A 16,403-nucleotide genomic window follows, 5' to 3' on the forward strand; every position below is an offset into this window, starting at 1 on the left:
TGCAGTCTTCAAGTAAAATGATTTTTTTTTTTTGTTTTTGTTTAAATCTGTACATCTGGCAATTATACAAGCACAATGTACAGATTACTTTTATATTTACTTAGATGGGAACTTCTCTAAAATTCTTTACACTTTAATTTTTACAAAATGCTTATTTATATTATTATAATTTATATATTTTTTATACATAAAATGTCATATAAATTATATGCAAATAAGACACAGGAAAAGACAAATCTTTAATTTTACTGAAATGAGTCCAACATGTTTAATGAGGCCAGCAGTCCATCCTCAAATAATGAGCATCTGCCCATATATGGCCCATCCCATGTCCTTAAAAAATATATATATTTATGTAAGTCCAGCTCAACATTTGCAAGGCTCTTAGTTGAGTCCAATTGAAGCATCATTTTTTCCTCCAAAAAGCATAATTTCCCTATTAAGTTCATAGTCAAAACAAAAATATCAGAGAAACAAAATCGCTCAAGTGGAGCTTCAGTGAGATTCATTAAGGCCGGTTTGCAGTTTTTGAAGCCTACGTCTTCGTATCTCTGCAGTGTCTGGTTCTTCTGTTGAACTTCCTGCTTCAGCTGGGCTGAAAGTCTCATCATTTTCAGGTTCAGGAGAAACTGTTGGACAAGTATTTAAAAAGGAAGGATGAAAGCACCTGTATGTTACAACCTCGGAATTCAATTACAATCCAAAACTGTCTTAGGTCAATCAATGTATACCATGTACAATGCTACTGTATTTCTGATATATTATAATCTACACGGTCTACTGATCTTAACTTCCATAAAATTACTTTCTAATAGAATAGACATTCCCTCCTACTACTCTATAGTCCTCATCACTAATTATCAAAATGTGCCATCATAGATTTAGTTAAATGTCACTGCTTAAACCACTGGCTTTCATGTTGATTGCTCCACACTCTGAACATGTAACTAGTGTTCTACTTGCAACACTATTATAAACAACTATATCCATCACTAGTGGAGTGGAATTCTGGGAAATTCTATCTGATCGGCTTTGTACCAATTTGCTCTGAATTGCACTTAGAGAAAGTTTTCCATGAATTTAGCGATATCTTTTCCAAGGTTGCAAAACACCTCATGAAATTTGCCAAGGTGACCCAGCTTAAATGTTAAAGAATATACATACTAAACATTATTTCATAATTTCATCTTGATGGGGAGTTCGATTCATTTCAAATCTTTATAAATAAATAGTTACGTAGGCTGAATAAAAACTTGCGTCCATCAAGTTCAACCTTTCAAATCTGCTTCTTCTGCTAATTAAAAGAAGGCAAAAAGACCACGTTTGAAGCACTTTCCCCTTTTGTAACAAACTAGAGAAAAAAATATATATATTTTTGACCACAGAATGGTAGTCAGATCTCTTATTGGCCCCAGAAGCAGTTACCCCAAATATTAAAAGTTTATATTCTTAAATATTATGTTTTTTGTAAGAATTCATCCAGTCACAGTTTATAAAGCTTTATAGAATTTGATAGATCCCACTAGGTAACTTTTGTGTTCTAATAGCCGATAATATGACAATAGATTAAAACAACATCATGCAATGAAATGTTTTACTAACAATGATCCTCCTGTATGCCAGTGATTAGGATGGTGCACTTGAAATATCAATCCTTTATGCATCTTGATCAATATAAAAGCTAAGAAGTTTAATATATCTGGGTCTCCATTTCCTTCTATGAAATATTAGGGCAATGCAACTAGGATTCTAATATGTTGACTTTTGTGCATATTAGAGATGAGTTTACCAAGGTACACCACATAAACAATGGAAGATCAAGGATAAATGTATGTTATGTGTGGATTGCATTGCTATCTCTCCATTTGGCTGCATAAAATTATCATGTACCTCTCTGGGAGGAAGAGGAAGGTCCAGGATCAGCTGTAGTGGAAGTTGTTTCTGGGGACTGAGCGGTTTCAGTACTGTCAGGAGAAGCAGCATCAGAGGAAGTTGAGGGAGTTTGCACTGGAGGAGAGGAGGTGCGAGGGGGCCTGTGGAAGAAGAAGCCATTTGAAAAAACAGAGAAAAAGGGCTATGGATAACCGTGCAATGTTAATGCCATGATACATAACCTGTATTAAGAAGAGTGCAATTCAATAAATGTAACTCCCCAATAAAAAATAATTGAACAGAATCCATAGAATTTTTTTTTTTTTTTGTCAATCTTTGTTTTTATTGAGGCATAAGATGGTTCGGTACAGAAAGAAAAACAAGGGGTTAATGCATGAATGACATAAGACATGTATATCTGATTGTACAATGGTTACATGTAATCCCTAGAATAGCAGCCTCATTTTATAAACGGTACATCAGTAGTATTAAACAGGTTATTTGTTATTTAATATTTTGTCGTTGGCCTAGTGCTGAGAGTACAAGATATGGATCATATGATCCGAATGGTAGCATGCAGACTAATTACCCTAGCAAAGAGTATGTGTATTTGTTGAGATCAGATATCATTTGTCGCTTTAACATTTGTCGCTCTAACATTTGTCGCTCTAACATTTGTCGCTCTAACATTTGTCGCTCTAACATTTGTCGCTCTAACATTTGTCGCTCTAACATTTGTCGCTCTAACATTTGTCGCTTTTACATTTGTCGCTTTTACATTTGTCGCTTTTACATTTGTCGCTTTTACATTCGTCGCTTTAACATTTGTCGCTTTTACATTAGTCGCTTTTACATTTGTCACTTGAACATTCGTCGCTTTGTCCTTAGTCGCTTTAACATGTGTTGCTGTAACATGTGTCGCTGTAACCCGTGTAGCTTTGACATTTGTCGCTCTAACATTTGTCGCTCTAACTTTTGTCGCTCTAACATTTGTCACACTAATAGTTGTCGCTCTAATATTTGTCGCTTTGTCGCTCTAACTTTTGTCGCTTTAATATTCGTTGCATTAACGTCAAACTTTTTAGTAGTATCAGAGCTTAAAATAAAATAATAATAACAACATAAAGTCATACGAGTAGGCAAAATGGGAGTCATATGCACAAGTGGGAGTCCAGTAAGGAGAGTCCATGGGGGTCATTCAGGCTAGAGCCCTGCGGCTATCAGCTAAGAGTCGTGATGGTGGGGCCGCCAGTTAGTGGGGTCTGTTCAGCCAATACCTCTGCTGGGCACGGTGGGGAAGTTGGCACCGTCGTGATGAATGAGCCACCGGGGTACGGCATGGTGCGAGTTGGCGTCGTCCGTCGGCCGGCCCCAGGTCGTTGTGAAGGCCTTCACCAGTTTCCCACCGACACGGTTACTCAGAGAGGCCGGGTCGTCCCTTCGTCGGGCGCCATGCTGGGCTCGGGTGTTCTGCCGCCGCCTGCGGCGGGCAAGCCTCCGGCGGTGTGGTTGGTGTCTTGGAGTCGGACTCCATGCGGTCTTCAGCCTGGGAAGGCGTTGTAGACGGCCTATGGTAGAGGCTTCTGGTAAGTGAGTGAGTAGTCGGGCGGTTTGTCGCAGTGTGACAGTACCTCGCCCCCGCTGTTGCAAGTGAAGCTTTGGGCCTTGAGGTGAGACTTTGGGCCTGACTGGGACACTGCTGGCTGAGTTAGGCCTATTGGTTCGAGTTTGAGGCACCTTTGGCTTGTGGGGTCGCGGTTGGCCCTTCTCGCCGTCCGCCTTAGCCTGGCGTGTGCCATGCCGCTGCCATGTATGAGGTCTGTGAGTGAGAGGTTGCTCGCTGAGTCGCCGTGAATCAGGCCGTTGGTGGTGTGAGGCCTCGGCCCTCAGGTGGGTCTGGGCTGGACGGGACATTAGTACCTCCAGTTTGCGCAAAAAGCTTTGGAAAATTCTGTCCAATCTCGCCTCATATCCCAGCTCGCTCCGTGCCTCCTCAGGCTTCCACGTGTCCGGCGTTCCCCCATCTGTTTTGCTGCCGGTCTGGGCTCCCGTATACGGATTGGATGTAGTCCCATGTTGTGTGCGGTGGACCGGGATATCCCCCCCGGCCCTGTGGGGGGGGGACGGGACTTCGTGAGGACCCGTTAGTAGGGGAGGAGAGGGACGGGAGATCGGCCGATTCTCCCGCCCGCAGCCCCCGCTAGGCCGCAGCTGTTCCCCCCGGCTTTTTCCTGTCAGCGTCTCGGCTTTCCGCTTCGGGACTTTCCAGCCGACGTCTGCGGCAGATGGGTACCTGTTTGGAGCATGGTGTGAGCGGCAGGAGTCCCAGCAAATCGCTCGACATCGTAGGTTAGTAGGGAGCTCCTGCATGCTGCGACCGTCCGCCATGCCGGTCAAGCCCCGCCTCCCAATCCATAGAAATTTAACCCCATACCTTGTGGTAATTCACCAGCAACTCTGAGCATTGGCATATAAACTTATAACAGCTCAGGTGAATCCACAGAGTCAGCAAATATTAAATAAAAAAATAACTACAATTAAGAGTCTTTATGATCCGTTTTCCCCCCAAAACAGAAAAAAAAAATACAAATAAAACCCAAGGCAGCAGGCAGTGATATAATAGCGACTCACTGACAGCAAGTTAAATAAAATTTAACACCACACAGGGTGCTTATTTATAATCAACGTTTTGCTCATGAGTAAGCTCCCTGTGTGTGAAATGCATTAAGCTTCATTATTTAACTTGCTGTAGGTGACCTGCTGTCCTGGGATTTAATTTTTCTTTAATATATTTTTGCTTTTCGCATAACAAATAATAAATGCTCTACTCTGAGGATTTTAGCTTTACGGACTCGCCTGAGCCAATTATTCCTGTGTGCGCTCAAGAAGAGGGGCAGTTGGAGGCATAAATAAATTACAGGTTGTTATCAACATATTGTAAAACCGATCTTATAATGTATTGCACTTCACACTAAAAGAAGCACTATAAAAGGATGATTAGAGTTTTAAATGGAATATTATTGGTCTATGTTGTCCCCTTTAACCCCTTAAGGACACATGACGTGTGTGACATGTCATGATTCCCTTTTATTCCAGAAGTTTGGTCCTTAAGGGGTTAAGCTGATGAACAAATTTTTTTTTTTTTATAGACTGGCCACAGAAATCAAGTGTGACCTTAACGCGAGTCCTCACCCAATGTTGGCCAGTACTGTGAGATACTGGTTGATTTGTAACATTGCTGCGTCCAGTAATGTGTGGATGTTTTGAAGACACTGCAGCCTGGCTTCTAAATTCTGTCTTTCATGTCCTTCCATTGCTCTCAATTCTTCATCTGTGAGCCCTGCAAAGCCAGCAGGTGGCATGGGCATAGGAGGCAGACCTTGTAATAAGAAAAGGAGGGTTCAAGTGACCAAGAGCTAAGCGATACATGAGTAACATAAGCTAGATTCCTCAATGGTTTCTCATTCACAAGTGACTTACCAAATGGAGGGAACATAGGCATTCCAAGAAAGGGAGGTGGGAATGGAAAACCAGGTAAAGACGGTCCAGCTGCTGTATCAGAACTACTACCTTCAGCGCCATCTGGAGGTCTTGAAGAAGATGCTGAGACAGGAAGAGATGAGAAAGAATGGGAGAGATTAGTGCACTGAAGCCATCTTAATGGATATAGATCATTCTGAAATACTTTATTATTTACTACTTCCGTGTTAAACAAGATGATGTTTATTTAGAGTACAGTTCAAAATTATAATAGTTACACTATTTTACTGATTTTATATATGACTAGTTTAGATTTATATAGATACATACACAATTTTACTGTTAAGGCACAAATGACAAAAAGAAAAAAAAAAAAGCAGAGAAGAAATATGCAAGTTAAAATGAAAATCATTTAAATTTTATCCATGATTCAGCTGATCTTGGATATTACGTAGTCCGCAGGGAGGAGTAAGCTGTCTATTAACCCCTGATTACAATCACTTGTTAAATACAGTATCAATGTGCAAAGTTCACTTGACTCTACTGGCCAATAGGCACAACTCACAGCTGTCTCATTGTGCTTCCAATCTTCTTCCAAATTGAATGCAATGGGATTACTAGATGGTTTATCAAGCAAATTGGCATATACTAAGCCATAATTGCTACCTCGAAGATCTATACACCCAATTTTAAGTTCCATTAGATTCATGTATTTGTTCAATCATTTGCAATATTGTCTGCAACAGTTTATTGTCCTATAGAGAATCATTACCTGTTGATAAAATGCTCTCTGGTGTAGGATCTATTAATTATGAAGCATCTTACCAAGTGAGGGTCCTGAGCTGGCTTCTTCAGGGTGGTTTGGTCCTTGCGCCCCAGGAGCAGGTGGAAATGGTCCCAAAGGAGGCCAAAGAGGAAACATACCAGGTGGAAAGGGAGGAAGGATCCCAGGAGGGACTGAAAGAAAAGCAACAAAACATGTGACTAAAGACACTACTACCTAAACATGCTGAAATGTTAGAGTTGTCCATGCTGGTAAATGTCATCAGAATATATTCAAGACAAAATACCATAGAAAACAAATGCTCTGAAACCCCAACATATGTATCCATGACTCTAATCTCTTCTCTTGTGTATTTTTATGTACTAGGCACAGTTGTGTAGCAGTTGAATTATACTGGCTTGTTGCAGTGCAGAGTGCCCCTTGATTGCTCCTGCGTAACGCTGCCTTGTCATGTGGAAAAAGAAATGGCTGACAATTGCACTTCCTGTTGCCCAAGTCTTGCATATAAATAATGGAGCATACAGTGAGCATCTGGTTGATGATAAACACCTTTTTTGAAGAGTTTTAAATGTAATGTCAGTGGCATTCCAATCTATGCATTTGTATAATTTAGGCTTTAATATTCTGTATTTTACATGAACACCTGACCCTTTTCATTCCTTTACAGTCAGTTTGTTGGCATTATATACAGTTAAATTGGAAGCAAAGCAAACAACTCAGGGTTTTCATTAAAATGACAGAGTAAATGTATTATTTCTCCCAAAGACACGAAAACTAGCACAAAGTGCAAATGTTATTCAAAGTAATGTTCAAGGTTGCTAATCCAAAGACACGTTCAACTCCCATTATAAAGTCGAGAAGGATATTTGGATATTCCCTCCCCGCCCTTGTTTGTGGCATATGTAGACATCACTTCAAATGGTGTTTGTTTTTTATTTCTTTTGAATCAACAGCACGAAGAAACATTTAAAGGATGGTTTTAAAGGATCACTAGAGGGTCAGGAACACAAACATAAGCCCACCTTATTTGATTGCAAATTCCTGTCCTAATGTGTTTTACACCCCACCTCCTATAGAATGTATAAACTCTCCCCTAGTCTTGCATCTTTTAAGAAGTGCCTTAAAACCCATCTCTTTAGGAAAGCTTATGGCCTCCAAGACTAACCCCTACCTTACATACCTGTCTCTTGCCCTCTCCTAAAGGGCAGCCCACCTTATTTGATTGCAAATTCCTGTCCTAATGTGTTTTACACCCACCTCCTATAGAATGTAAGCTCGATTGAGCAGGGTCCTCTTCAACCTATTGACAACAATTTGACAACTGTTTTTGAGACTGCATGGGGCTTTACATTATTTTTGCATGCTTTTTGCTTTTCTTTTGCATGAAAGGTAAAAGCAATCTATACAGAGTTTGCGCTCCATGGAAAATTTTTATTCTTGAATGAATCAGCAAGGAGTACAGACGAGGCAATTTTTCACCGTTTGGAATAATAGGCAGTTTCACAACTTTTAACATATTTTTTGTAGAAAATTATTGAATTATATCCATCCTATGAGACTAAACACTTGATGATCTATAGAATGTAAGCTCGATTGAGCAGGGTCCTCTTCAACCTATTGTTCCCGTAAGTTGTTTGTAATTGTCCTATTTATAGTTAAATCCCACTCTCATAATATTGTAAAGCGCTACGGAATCTGTTGGCGCTATATAAATGACAATAATAATAATAATAATAATAATAATAATAATAATAATAATACCTGACCCTATAGTGTTAACACCACCATCTAGCCCCCTGGGCCAATCATGTCTCCATAAATAAAGCAAATTCTTACTGTATTCAAGCCAGAAGCTGTAACTCTGCATGCTGTTAGAGTCTGAAAAACAAGCAGTCTACTGACATGATTAGAAGTGGTAGCCTGATCCAATCACAATGCTTCCCCATAGGATTGGCTGAGACTGACAAAGAGGCAGATCAAGGGCAGAGCCTCATAGAGATGATTTTAATCAATTTATCTCTGAGGAGAGTTCCGTGTCTGCATGCAGAGGGAGGAGATACTGAATGTTTGGATGCATTTTAGGCAGCCATGACCCAGGAAGGATCTCTAACAGCTATCTGAGGAGTGGCCAGTGAAGTTATCACTAGGCTGTAATGTAAACACTGCATTTTCTCTGAAAAGACAGTGTTTACAGCAAAAAGCCTGAAGGTAATGATTCTACTCACCAGAACAAATCCAATAAACTGTAGTTGTTCTGGTGACTATAGTGTCCCTTTAAAGGTTGATCCCGATGTACTAGAATCCCTTTTTTCAACCTAGGTTACTATGCAACTCAATGACAGGTAATTGTCATAACAGATCTTTTTTACTTTTTTTTTTCCTATAACAATTGATATTGTTCATTGACTTACAGTTGGGTTGTGGTGGGATGATGGGGGTGGTTTGCGGAGGAGCCTGGTGCTGCTGAGCTTGATCAGGTTGATCAGCGTTTGTCTGTGGTGGGTTTGGCATCGAGGCCCTGAGCACATCCATACGACATGTTGGGCACGTCTGTTGTCTCTGAAACCAGGATCGCAGACAGCTAACAGGAGAGATTGAGTATTATTATTTGCACATTTTCTAACAGGAAGGTACAGAGGAAAGTTATGATTCACGAACAAGCACCTTTTCATATGTCACAGAAGGCAGAAACATAGAACCCCCTACAGACCTTTACTTAGCAAGTATGTAAGTAACAACTTGCTGTGCGGTTTTAAAATTGTGTTATTTTAAGTTTAGGCATTAAAAACACTACATCTTACTCTTAGAGGGTTATTTCAAGCAACAAAAAGTTTAAAAAGAAAACACTGCTTTTGCGGTCCTTCATATAATGGTCCATTCCTTAAAATGGAAAATTAAATAAAAAATTTAAATAAAATTTTAAAAAAACACCAACAAAAGAAACCCACAACTTATCTATGTTCCAGCTCCAAAGCCGAGTTCTCCTGTCAGCCTAATTCTCCTCCGGTGATTTCACACTCCCTCTCTGGAGGGATCTCAGTGATGATGGGCTTAGGAGGAGAATGTGTCACCTGCGTGTGGTGCGTGCCGACAGAAGACACCTATGCACAGAATAGACATTTGCCCGCACTGAACTTGTGTCCCAGGCTGGCTAAAACGGTTACAGGTACAAGGTTTAGCTAGTGCAGGCAAATTACTCCACTGCTAAAGTCTCATAAAATATCAACTTTTATTAATCAATATTATTTAAAAAAAAAAAAAAAAAAAAAAAGCTGTGTAAAAACACTCCCAGACGAGTTTCTGCCACAGTCACACAATCTACACCTTTCGTGCTCTTTTAGCACTTTGTCTAGACTTTTTACACAGTTTTTGGATGGATTTTTTTTTGTTTTTTTATATTGATTAATAAAAGTTGAAATTATTTTATGAGACATCAGCAATCCAGTAATTTGTTGGCAGTAGCCAAGCCTTCTACCTTTATTCTGTTCTCAGTGGGACTCATCTACATGAACGGAGACTGAAATATCTGATTTGGGCAACCCGTCAGTGAGTACCAATTAATGCAAATACCTAAAAAATACAAAAGAAAATACGCTCATAGGGGATTAACGTTGATATAATAAGATGCCCCTTATTTATATATCACACTCACAAGATTGAGGTTGTTTTCAAGCCCATCAAAATTATGTGGATTCTCTTGGATCCCTCGTTGTTAAAGGAATGGATATTACATGCAAGAGATGAAAGATGACATAGTGTAACACTGTTTTGAAAAACTATAAATTGGCTTTAATGGTTGCACTTACAGCATAAAAGGTGTAAAAAGGCCCATCAATACAAATCTGTCGTCCAGACAATGCAGGGAACGAAATCCTTGTAGAGATCTCAGCCAGATAGACAAATATAAAATCAAATTAAATAAAAGTTCAAATAACTCTACTCGTTTCGTCTGTCTTAGCAGACTTCCTCAGGAGTGATGAAGCACTTCATCACTCCTGAGGAAGTCTGCTAAGACAGACGAAACGAGTAGAGTTATTTGAACTTTTATTTAATTTGATTTTATATTTGTCTATCTGGCTGAGATCTCTACAAGGATTTCGTTCCCTGCATTGTCTGGACGACAGATTTGTATTGATGGGCCTTTTTACACCTTTTATGCTGTAAGTGCAACCATTAAAGCCAATTTATACTTTTTCAAAACAGTGTTACACTATGTCATCTTTCATCTCTTGCATGTAATATCCATTCCTTTAACAACGAGGGATCCAAGAGAATCCACATAATTTTGATGGGCTTGAAAACAACCTCAATCTTGTGAGTGTGATATATAAATAAGGGGCATCTTATTATATCAACGTTAATCCCCTATGAGCGTATTTTCTTTTGTATTTTTTAGGTATAGGTATATCTTGCTTTGTTTCTGTGTATTTTGAGGATTAAGAGGAATCCTTTTGCTATACCTTACCATACGAAGGGGAGTAATTATCCTTTTGCATATTTTTCACATACTGCACTTGGGTGGTCTAAAACTTGTATTTCAATTAATGCAAATGACTGGGATAATCATCTCTTAACATGTGTTTTGTTTTTCTTATCTTTCTTAAAGGGACACTACACTGCCAAAAATAAATACATATATGTATATTTAACTGTATACACTGTTCTAGTCTGGACTGACATGGATTGTTTTCAATAAGCTTCTATATATAGCATTTTAAAGATAATTAGAATTCAACAACAGACTGACTGTCTAGATAGATGTTTAGTTTGCCAGAGAGAATGTCTAATTACTCGTAAAAACAAACATTGTTAGCCTGATGTAAAAGATCGTAAAGAAAGGCAAACCTGGTATGGAATATATGATTGCATGGCAGTCTCTTAGCTCCAGTCACCATTTCCTCCCTGCAGATGATACACACATTGTCCATTGCCTGTAACTCTTCTGCTGTAGCATCCGGGTACCTGCAGCCAAACATGATAAGGTAAACTCATACATAGTTTTTAAACCAGAGATCAACAGGACTTCAAGCTTCTTAGGATAATGGAAACAGCTGGTGCCCATGGAAACACATATCTACAAAATCTTTGTACTAGTTGTCACAATTGGCACACAGCATGTGAATTTAACTTGAAAGTGCTATGATCCTAGTCTGAAGTCTGAGCTGATGTCCTTTCACGTGTATTTAAATACAGACAGTCTTACTTCATGATAGGGAATATCTGTGCCACATTTAAGCACTCTCTGAGAACCTATGTTTAAAGAGACCTCACAATGGTGGTGTTTTTAAAGCATCACAAGGGGCACATAACCATTGCAATTAGGCTGTTATGGTGCCAGGCGTGATCTCCAGACACAGGATTACTGTAAGGGATTAAACTGTCAAACTATTTAATCAAAATAATTTTCGATTAAGTTGTTAATGTGCCCGGAGTATTGCTTCAACACCACAGTAAGTGAAAATCTATGATCTGGTCTAAACAGCGCTATGGTGAAAAATACCATATTCTCCACTTGCCAGTAGGTATCATCATTGTGCTTGTTTAAATCCCATAACTGCTTTACGTGATCAATCAGGATTGATAGATCATTCTCCTCTACTCATCAGGGACCGGAGCTTCAACACCCACATCTATGAGATGTACATGTAGAATCTTCAGCCGCTCCAGTTAGAAGAATAGCTTGCTTGAAACCAGATGGCTTTGCAAATGCCCATTATTTCTACTAACTTGATTAAACAATATAACAAAATACATTAAGGTGGCTCCTTCACATATGATTCACTCCTAGTCAATATATTACCTTATCTCCACATAAAATAAAGATAACGGTAAATTGTCATTGAATAACTACAGACCAATATTAGTTTTGAACACGGATGTCAATATTTTTGCCAAAATACCAGCAGAGGGGCTGAAAGGTTATCTTATTTACCCCAACCAAGTCAATGGTATGCCTTCTAGACAGATTGGGGATTCCCCTTCTTTGGGCTCATAAGTTTTGCTTCATTTTGATGTGCCTTCTTTTCAAATGTTCATGGGTAAAATATCTTCTAATTACCAAATGGATAACCTGACTGCATTATTGCATTATTCTACGGACTATTTTCATAAAATCTGGGAACAGGCACAGGCTAATTGAACGATAAGAGAAACATGAAAAGAACACAAACTCCCTTGCAGCGGTCACAATTAAAATTAACAAGTAACCAAAAGAATAATGAGAATTTCTGTAAATAGGAGGTAAAAGCAGCAGCTCAGACTAGAGGGAGGATAGCGAGCACATAACCAGTCTTCTGCTTCGTCCTCATTTATATAACATTTCTGTCCGTGGAAAAAAAAAAATTCAGTTTGCCTACCCTAATTATTATTATTATTTCTTTATTACTCACAATGTGTTCATATTTCTGATTGCTCTCCTTGACATAATGGCATCAGTCACTGCTTTTTTGAACTGCCTGTAAAGAATAATGAGCATTTTGAAAAAGTCATGCACATTTAAAAAACACAATTGATCAAATTAGCATTTCTTGTAAAATGAAAATGATTCACTGATTACGTGCAAAGTTTTTAAAAAGGGCCCCTATAATACCTAGTGGCGTCTTTTGACGGTTAATAGGGATGTACAGGTTCTGGCCATGGCATCTCAATCCTGACAGTTGATTTTTGTGGCTAGGTCACACACTGCGCTTAGAAATTGTGTAGCAATGGAAATGGGAAGGACCTAGCCTGCTAATTTATACCCTACATAAAGGGATCCTGGACTAACGAGCGGTAACCCAGCTAGGTTTGAAACCCCTGAATGGAGCAGGGCTTTCCGGGATGGTTGACTCTGCACTTCCACCACCATTGATCATAATGTGATAATGCCAGGATACCTGAGGAATATAAGCTATTACCCATGAAAGGGGACGGGCCAAACTTTTAGCTAATCCTTGTCTATAGAGGGCAGAAAACCTCTTGCTTGGGAAAGACCTCCAATACTCCATGGCAGTGATTGCCAACATTGTCCTCAAGACACACCAACCGCCTAAGATTGGTTAGTCTCCCCACAGGAACAGACCTAAAGGTCTGAATAATTGATTTTTGTTGTGCCTTATAGACCGCTCACCTTACTCAATATGCAGAGCATTTTAGGAGTTGTAGCCCTAAGACATCTCAATACACACATGTAGATGTAGATAAACGTTTTGAATTCAAAAGCTTGTTAGTTAAATACCTGTGACGTAACGCACTTCAGTATGATTTCCATTATGTCTAGTTCGCTAACGATGACACACTGTTCCATATACTCTAGACACTTTTTTGTCATGTGTTATTTACTATAAAAATGTGTGCAGTGATCAACTATGCCATAAGTATGTACAAATATGTTCTCCACCGTTCTTGTCAATGCTGTTGTGGCATTACAAGAGTATGTATCCATTGAATGCACCACAAAAATAAAGAATTTAAATAAAAAAAAAAAAAAAACACACAATTGATCAAAAGTAACATTAAAGAAGGTCTAGTATGTTTTATTTTCGGTTTTGCTTTCCTTATATCTTCCCTTGTATCTTAAAGATTATACTCCCCCCTCTTTGCCTTAACTTATATTTATCTTTTTCTCCTTTCGCCGGATCTTAATAGCTGGGCACCTCTGCCCATGAAGTCTGCAGTTTTCCTTATAGCGAGATAATTTTCCCTGATGGATTGTGGGTAAATTAGTATAGCAACTGAAATGGAACTTCGCTTAAGCTCCTCCCATTGTCAAATATCATGCTCCTCATGAGAAAAAGTAGTCCCTACTTCTAATGTATAACTAAAACAAACCAAGGTGAATTAAAAATAATAAAAAAAACTCATTTCAAGAGTTCTGCCACATGAAGAGTTATCTTCCTAGCTTTCTTTCTCTTCTTGATATTTTAGCTATCATTTCACTATGTATAAGGTTTTCATTGTTCTGCTTCATCATATTAAAAATCTCTCCTGGATGAGGAGATGCCTTATCATCAGAAGAGAATCACAACTTGCCTACAGAATATAAATGCAATTACAGTATGTGCAATGTAGATGCTCTCATGGACAGAAACACCTTTAGGAGCCTTGTACTGCTCTCCCTGTAACTCACATCCAAATATGAAGGTCTATGCCATGGATCTAGAACTGACCGACAGATGATAATTTACTTTGTGTTAAAATCTATACACTTAACATTGTTTCTGCTGGCACAATATTTAGCTGCAATTTGATGTGCTCTGCACTTTCATTTTGTTTAAAGGAGTACGCTCCATAACTGGGTGACGTTAATATGTATGTTGTGGATCACGTATTGGGAAAATCTGTGTAAGACCCGTCTTTCTCTCCATCTGGCTGCTTTATTGAAATGTCAGCAACTTATCTGTTGCATCTTTATCTACCCTTTATTACTGAGAGTTTATCAAGCCTCGCAAACACATGCCATTTAGATAGACATGGACATTAACAAACTGCCAATGTAACAATATTCATTTTACACTTTTTAAAAACAAATACGGTACCTATATACATTTGATATTGCTACTGCACTAGAGCTATTAAGGGAATATTATTCCCCTCCTCTTCCCCCCCCCCCCCTCCCTCCGCTGACACTTACCTCATTGCCAGGTACATTGGGCGAATAGCAAAAAGAGGGAATGTGTGAACTTTCACCATAATAGTCATAAAAGCCATGTACAGCAAGACTTTTATAAATCCTGCAATAAAATAAAAAAATTTACTTGTACAAATGTATTCATTCAATATACCCATTATTATTGCACCATCCATGAGTCCGGCCTTTTCCCTTTCAGACATCACCTTATGCATGGAAAGTCTTAGATAACCTGATTTACTGTGTTTTTGATCTTCCACCTTCCCTCGGATCTGTCCTATGCAAACAATTGCTATATAAATGTAAGATTCTAAGTAGTGCTGGCACCTAATGGATTAAAAGCAGGGGTCAAGTCCTGGGGAAAAAAGTGTGGGAACTCACCCAAGATTCCTGGACTGCACTATATGCATAGGAAGGTAATTATTTTTTTTTTTTTAAGGGGGGGGAGGGGGGGACTTAAAAAAATAAAATTACACTCCTATGCATATAGTGCAGTGCAGGGTGTGTATAATGAATGTAGTGTGTTTGTAGTGAATGCAGAGTATGGATAATGAATGTAGTGTGTTTGTAGTGAGTGCAGTGTGTATAATAAATTTAGTGTGTTTGTAGTGAGTGCAGAGTGTGTATAATGAATGTAGTGTGTTTGTTGTGAGTGCAGTGTGTGTATAATGAATGTAGTGTGTTTGTTGTGAGTGCAGCGTGTGTATAATGAATGTAGTGTGTTTGTAGTGAGTGCAGATTGTGTATAGTAAATGTAGTGTGTTTGTGGTGAGAGCAGAGTGTGTATAATGAATGTAGTGTGTTTGTAGTGAGTGCAGAATGTGTATAATGAATGTAGTGTGTTTGTTGTGAGTGCAGTGTGTGTATAATGAATGTAGTGTGTTGTGAGTGCAGCGTGTGTATAATGAATGTAGTGTGTTTGTAGTGAGTGCAGATTGTGTATAGTAAATGTAGTGTGTTTGTGGTGAGAGCAGAGTGTGTATAATGAATGTAGTGTGTTTGTAGTGAGTGCAGAGTGTGTATAATGAATGTAGTGTGTTTGTTGTGAGTGCAGTGTGTGTATAATGAATGTAGTGTGTTTGTTGTGAGTGCAGTGTGTGTATAATGAATGTAGTGTGTTTGTTGTGAGTGCAGCGTGTGTATAATGAATGTAGTGTGTTTGTAGTGAGTGCAGATTGTGTATAGTAAATGTAGTGTGTTTGTGGTGAGAGCAGAGTGTGTATAATGAATGTAGTGTGTTTGTAGTGAGTGCAGAATGTGTATAATGAATGTAGTGTGTGTAGTGAGTGCAGTGTGTATAATGAATGTAGTGTGTGTAGTGAGTGCAGTGTGTATAGTGAATGTAGTGTGTTTGTAGTAAGTGCAGTGTGTATAATGAATGTAGTGTGTTTGTAGTGAGTGCAGAGTGTGTATAATGAATGTAGTGTGCTTGTTGTGAGTGCAGTGTTTGTTGTGAGTGCAGTGTGTGTATAATGAATGCAGTGTGTTTGTAGTGAGTGCAGATTGTGTATAATGAATGCAGTGTGTTTGTAGTGAGTGCAGATTGTGTATAGTAAATGTAGTGTGTGTAGTGAGTGCAGTGTGCATAATGAATGTAGTGTGTAGTGAGTGCAAAGTGTGTATAGTGAATGTAGTATGTGCTGGATGAAGTGTGTGTGT

General features: G+C 38.9%; 1 protein-coding gene across 1 annotated transcript in view; it reads right to left on the reverse strand.

Annotated features, from left to right (window-relative positions):
* Nucleotides 1–220: 220 nt before the first annotated feature.
* The window catches only part of SYVN1 (synoviolin 1), a 32,774-nt gene continuing 16,591 nt past the window's right edge, over nt 221–16,403 (reverse strand). The window contains exons 8-16 of the mRNA XM_063437555.1: nt 14,748–14,847; nt 12,526–12,591; nt 10,982–11,098; nt 8,548–8,717; nt 6,178–6,309; nt 5,353–5,475; nt 5,065–5,251; nt 1,891–2,033; nt 221–629 (exon numbers count right to left, since the gene is read on the reverse strand). Of these exons, the coding sequence (XP_063293625.1) occupies nt 496–629; nt 1,891–2,033; nt 5,065–5,251; nt 5,353–5,475; nt 6,178–6,309; nt 8,548–8,717; nt 10,982–11,098; nt 12,526–12,591; nt 14,748–14,847 (1,172 nt within the window). The 3' untranslated portion in view covers nt 221–495. The remainder of the gene's footprint in view (nt 630–1,890; nt 2,034–5,064; nt 5,252–5,352; nt 5,476–6,177; nt 6,310–8,547; nt 8,718–10,981; nt 11,099–12,525; nt 12,592–14,747; nt 14,848–16,403) is intronic.

This window comes from Pelobates fuscus, chromosome 12, assembly GCF_036172605.1.
Source record: "Pelobates fuscus isolate aPelFus1 chromosome 12, aPelFus1.pri, whole genome shotgun sequence".
NCBI classification, from domain to species: Eukaryota; Metazoa; Chordata; class Amphibia; order Anura; family Pelobatidae; genus Pelobates; species Pelobates fuscus.